The 6,000-nt window shown below is 39.1% G+C and overlaps 1 protein-coding gene across 3 annotated transcripts in view; it reads left to right on the plus strand.

The window, feature by feature from the left end:
* Nucleotides 1-3,279, plus strand: part of PMS1 (PMS1 homolog 1, mismatch repair system component) — a 43,940-nt gene extending 40,661 nt beyond the window's left edge. For all 3 annotated transcript variants that reach the window (XM_050340047.1, XM_050340048.1, XM_050340046.1), the window contains 2 exons: nt 1,120-1,280; nt 2,866-3,279. In XM_050340047.1, coding sequence (XP_050196004.1) covers nt 1,120-1,280; nt 2,866-3,054 — 350 coding nt within the window. In that variant the 3' untranslated portion in view covers nt 3,055-3,279. The remainder of the gene's footprint in view (nt 1-1,119; nt 1,281-2,865) is intronic.
* Nucleotides 3,280-6,000: the final 2,721 nt, after the last annotated feature.

Consider the following 6,000-nt stretch of genomic DNA (forward strand, 5'->3'; position numbering starts at 1 on the left):
ATGTATACTTTCACTTCTGAAATATTTCACATTGTTGTTTGGATTAGGAACAGGAATTATCCCTTATCACAGTTTGTTAGTTTAATCCAGCTGGGATCAATCTATTTGTTTCCAGCTCTTTTGACTTTACAGAAACCATTTGTGACTTGGGCTGAATGTAATTTATCCCACCTGGGGCCATTACACAAGAGTGGATTTATTTTCATTATGAATTATCTTTTTCTGTGCCCTCCTTGTGAAATTTTTTACTTTTTAGACTCACAGTAGTGGAAAAGGGAAGGTGGCTGTGAAGGTTGGGTTGAGATTGGTGCACCCAGTGTGAATAAGAGGAGGGATCTGAAGGACCACCAGAGAACTTGCTCCTGATTGGGAGTGGGAGAATATTCAGCTGTACAGGAGCACTTTATTCCATTTTTTTGCAAGTCATGTGAAAAAGAAAGTGAAGTGAAATCCCTTAATACTCAAAGCTTGAATAGATACTTTGTTAGGAAGGCTGTTTAAATGTTTCATTCATCATTCCCACTCAGAGTGGTACCTGCTGCAGCAGTGATACCATATGAATAATTGTGTGAAGTCAGTCACAGAGCCTTTAGGGCTTGGGTTTTTCCTCAGCTGTGGTAGGAGAAAAACCTGCTTTTTATTTCAGTTGAAGCTGAATGTGTTATGATAACATTTGAACTCTACAGATGTTTAAACCAATTACATAGGAAATAGTACCAATATTCTGTTTCAGTGTTTTTCAAACTAAATTGTGTTTTATTGCTTTTCTCTACTTTAATTTCATATATGTTTAATTAAAGTCTCAGAAGCTTTAATTAAAGCTGTGCTCAAGACTGGGAATGCTACAAAATGTTTTAAGCATTAAACAGTGCCAGCTAGGATTTGAATTAGTGTAAGCTGAGACATTTGTGATGTGAATAAGCACACATCATCATAATGAAACATTGTACAAATAAATACTTTTCATTCCAAGGTAGGAGCAAATAAAGTTTTCTAATTGTATTGAATTTGTGAGACTAGTTTACTAAGTGGCTTTGCATCAGTTTAATTTTCTATTAATTGCTCCAGAATAGAAGTTTAAGCAGTGCATGAATTACTGCTTTGTTTTTGTATTTTCAGGTGTTTCAGCTACAGAAAGTCATCTGGAAATAGAAGGGATGGCAAATTGTCTTCCATACTATGGTATTTCTGATTTGAAAGAAATCCTGAGTGCAGTAGTTAATGGAAATGCAAAGGAAGTATATGAATGTAGGCCTCTCAAAGTGGTAAATTACTTGGAGGTAAGACAGAAACTTGCTTTTAAGTATTAGCCAGCTATACTTAACAGTATAATTCGTTCAACAGGTTCAAGATCTTTTTTCAGCTTTCTGTTTTAATTAATGTCACTGTGTTCTAAACAGAAGCTACTTTTGAAAAGGAGAATGTCATATCCTCTCTGAGGTTTATGGGTTGTGCATTGCTTACCAAAGTACTTCCATTAGACATATCCAGTGTGATGTAATACATACTGAAAGCTGATGCTCACAGAGTGGTCCTTCACACAGGCAGTTTTCAGACTAGAAAGGCATTTCTCTGTGTTAGAATACAGGGCTGACATAGAATTGCTTTACCAAGCCTAGAAGGCAGTTGAATCCAGAATAATCATCAAAATGTATCCCTTATGTAAATAAATCCATGAGGTAGTTATAAAATGATATAAGGTAAAAGTTTATGAAAAGTAGCTGTTAATTGAAGCTTAATTTTCATGTAAACCTCAGTGAGACATAACTGTGAAAATTGGAAAGTGCACCTTTTCCAGTTAAAGAAGAAAAATTCTTATGATTCATTCAGAGAAAGGGCAGAGAGACAGAAGTGGGTATTACTTTTGCCAGAAAAGCAAGCTGTCACTGGAATTAAGACTTTGAAGCAAAAAGTGAAGTCTCATATGCAGTGAACCCCATATACCTCTGCACATGCTCGTATTTGGTTAACACCAGTAACTTCTGTGGTTGCCAAAGGCTCGTACTGACAACCAACAGTCTTGTAAGTCCACACTGTTCAGTGCAGAAGAAAGAATAGGGTAATGGTTAAAGAAGCAGCCTTCCAGGGTACAGAATATTCCACAGTGATCTTTTTCTCATATGGAAGAAGGGGGGAATCTCAGACAAACAAAATGGGAAGATTCAGATTAAATCACTGTGACTGCTGCTCAATCTTGTACAATATGAAGGGAGATTTTATGCCACATCCATTTTTATCTAAACCATGTGACTTAAGTACAGAAGAGAAGGCAATGTCAGGAAGGCCCATCTTGAAGGAGGAGACAAAAAACCTGACAACTTCTTTTTGAAGATGCTTACTTATTTGAGGGTGTGTGCTTTAACAGTCACTTCTGCTTTCTAGTATTGTGAGATAACTGGATGCAATAGACAGTAGTAAATACAACATAAATCTAAGGTTTCACTATAGTATTTTTCAAAATTTGTTTAGCTGACTGACTGTTATGTTAGTTAGTTCTGAAGCTTGAGAACTAACTGAACTGGTAAACATCTTCAGCTGATCCTAGAAATGAATGATGCCAACAGGAAACAAGATCTTTAGAAACACAAAGCATCTTGCAAAAGTGGACTCCAAAAGAGAAAGATTGCAAACAGGACCAGGAGATTGACTGTGCATGGCTCCATTGTAGAAATGTCACCAACTGACCAGTAAGATATGTTTGGAGTTACATTTAGGTTTTTGGGATTCAGAGTATTTATCAGCAGAAAAGAATGACCTTTAAACAGTGAGTGCTTAATTCCTGCTTTCTGGTAGCCCCAGGCTAATGTGCTAAAAAGTGGTGCTTTAAAACTCTTGGGGTTTTGTTTTTGTTTTTCCTTTCCACAGGGAGAAGCCGTCCGTTTAGCTCGGCAGCTGCCCTTACATTTGTCAAAAGAAGATGTGCAAAACACAATTTACAGGATGAAGCAACAGCTTGGAAAGGAAAATAAAGGCTGTGTTCATGGTCGTCCTTTTTTTCATCACTTAACAGATATTCCAGAAGTTGACAAGCAGAGCTCCGTGGAAATTACTTAGTAAATGGAACATTTTGTTTAGGGTCATACTTCTCTTGCTTAATTTTGATCATTACTCTAATTTCAGTATGTTTTGTGCAAAGCTTTTGTTTTAATGACTTTTCATTGTCATATGTTCACCTCCTAGAGACTTTTTTTATTTAAATGCTCCTTGTAAATTGGAAATAAATACTGTAGAGAAACTACTCCTCACTATTTTTAGAAAGAGTTTATTAAAGAAATGTTCACAACTGGTTTCACCCTTTTCTTATTGCTGCAGGTTTAGAAAATACCAGCATGTCAAAATTTTTTAGATGTGAAGTGGTTAGAAGTTGCTTTCAACAGAACATGGCAAAGTTTACTGTACTAAGGGCATCAGATGTCAATTTTCAAAGGAATTCCGGATAGCTGTAAGTATTTAAATGTGGCATTGGAATATGCAGTCATTATAGTTAGACATCTATGGTGTTGTATTTCTGTTTGGAGATTCTTAGCTCTTGTAAATAAGTATTGAAGTCCTAGGGTCCAAGCTCCAAAAATTATACACTTAAAAAGTTGTTATTCTTAAAAGTATAGTACTCTTTAGAAACATTAGATCAACAAAAACTGGCCAGTGACCTGAAAGGATCCAGAGTCACAGGAGCCCAGGTTAGCACTAAAATCAGATGCCGTGGCTGTGTGTTGGTTCAGTGATAAACACCACACAAACTGCTTGGGGGTGGGAAACATAAACTGTCCTCACTCAGGGAGAATGTGGCATAACTAGGGCTTATTCTGCTATAGAGAGAGATACTGATTGTGGGAAACTGGTTCAGAACACAATATTTACTCCTCTATTTTAAGTAGGAACCTACTTCCATAAAGCTCTCATAAAGTTAGGCCTTCTGTGTACAGCAGGTGCAGTGTCTCTGGAGGAGTATGTTTTAAAAGTTTCAGGAAAGTTCACCTGAAAATTCCTGTCCATCCCCAGCTTTTCAGTCATTAGCATATCTTGGCACTGTGAAAATGTGGTGGTAAGACTTTTAGAGTGTTTCTGTGGCTGCTGGGTAAGTGGTTGAAGGTTGCTGAAAGGCCCAAGTTCAAGCTGCTTCGTGGACAGGAGTATGGGACCAGAGGAGCAAATGTACAATCTGAAAAGTAAGTCACTGATCTCTTTATCAAGGATTGCTGAGCTGGTGAACTAAGAAATCACATCGCAGCAGTACATGACAACATAAAAATTCTAATCTGAAAGGTAATGATTGTCTTTTTAGCAGGGCCTGTTGCAATAGGACAAGGGGTAATGGTTTTAAACAGGAGGGTTGATACAGATTAGATATAAGAAAGTAGCTTTTTACAGTGATGGTGGTGAAACACTGGAAGAGATTGCCCAAAGAGATGGTGGATGCCTCATCCCTGGAAATATTCAAGGTCAGGTTGGATGGGGCTCTGAGCAACCCGATCTAGTTGAAGATGTTCCTGCTCACTGCAGGGGGGTTGGATTAGGTGACCTTTAAAAGGTCCAACTCAAACTATTCTGTAATTCTGTGATTATGTCTTTATGCCATTAGAGTAAGTTTATCCTTTTTATAAAGAGCAAGGGCACAAGCAGGATAGTTCAAGAGTAAGCAAGGTACAAGATGAGAATGTCACTGACAAACTGGACACTTGTTGGCTGTAAATGTCACTCAGTGCAGAAGATGTGAATTTTTAGAATGGAAGTGAGAAGGTGGATGGAGACAGAGGAAGGAGACGTGACTCTTGGCTCTGATGGGGAAACAGGATCCCAGCCATGCGGTGGATACAGAAGGTTATAGTTTGTTTATTTTTATTCTTGTTGGAATATAAACTGTGAGAGTTTAGAGAGTAGCCATTACAGTGAGAAAAGCCAAAGGCAAGCTAGAGAAGTCAAATTTATCTCCAGTCTAATTTTGCTGGAACTTAAATTACTATGTGCGCCAATTCTAGTCAATTGGGAATATAACATGTAGCATTTAGGGAGATTAGTAATTGCTGGTTCTTTTCCAAAAGATAGGTAAGATAGATGTATCCTAATTATACTGAAGCAAATGCCAGTATCTTTGATAACACTTGAGTCTACATCAAGTGCTTTCATGTAATAGTAGCATTGCAGAGGACAAGTTGTTTTAATGGGTATTCAGGCCCTAGATTGAGGACAAAAAGTGATTGGGAAATGAGCATGCACAGGTGCCACGGTGGGTTTGCTATGGAAACAAATTAGCATCAGGATTTTCAGTAGGTACAGGTGTGCCAGGTTAGGCAATTGGGAGGTGGGTCTTCTTGCTTCCTTCTTTCCTGGGTGCATTTGGTGTCCTTCATCTCGGAGAGTTGCTGTGGATTTCTCCCTTAGGTAGGTGCACATACAGTTTATTTTTGTCTCAGTGGGATCCGATGGATTGTTGTGTGGCTGGGTACTAGCTGTGAGTGCTGTAGCACGGCTTAAGAGCGGTAGGTCAGGGTGTCTTCCCTACCGCAGTACATGTGGTTGGGAGTGCAAGCTGAAATTGTGAGTTAAACAGGTGAGAGGAAACGGCTTTAGAGATGATGGGTCTTTTCTTGCTTTATCCAGTGTGGACAAAAGGAAACGTTGCTTTCTGTTTCTAGAGGTGCTCTCACTGATGCCTCTAGTGATGCATCCCTTTTATGTTCCTTGATTAAACAGTAGAAGTACCCCAATTCTCAGTTTACAAGCTTAAGTCGAGTGGTGCACCTGCTGTAACATTTCTCAGAAAGAAAGGCACATCAACTCACACAGAGGCTGCCTGTCCCTGCAGACACTCCCACCGTCAGTCCGTCCCCAGCTCCATGGGCTGTTTGAAAGGAACACCTGAAACGTGCAATGCTTGGTGGACTTGGATTATTGTTGGTGTTGACCTCTTTCCTTAGAGGAAGAAGCAGCAGGGCAGGACGTGGTGGGTGCATGTCCCAGCGATGAGCGTGGCAGTCACCTCATTGTCCCCCAGGCTGT

The sequence above is a fragment of the Myiozetetes cayanensis genome, unplaced genomic scaffold, assembly GCF_022539395.1.
Source record: "Myiozetetes cayanensis isolate MyiCay16 unplaced genomic scaffold, myiCay2020 scf9, whole genome shotgun sequence".
Lineage (NCBI taxonomy): Eukaryota > Metazoa > Chordata > Aves > Passeriformes > Tyrannidae > Myiozetetes > Myiozetetes cayanensis.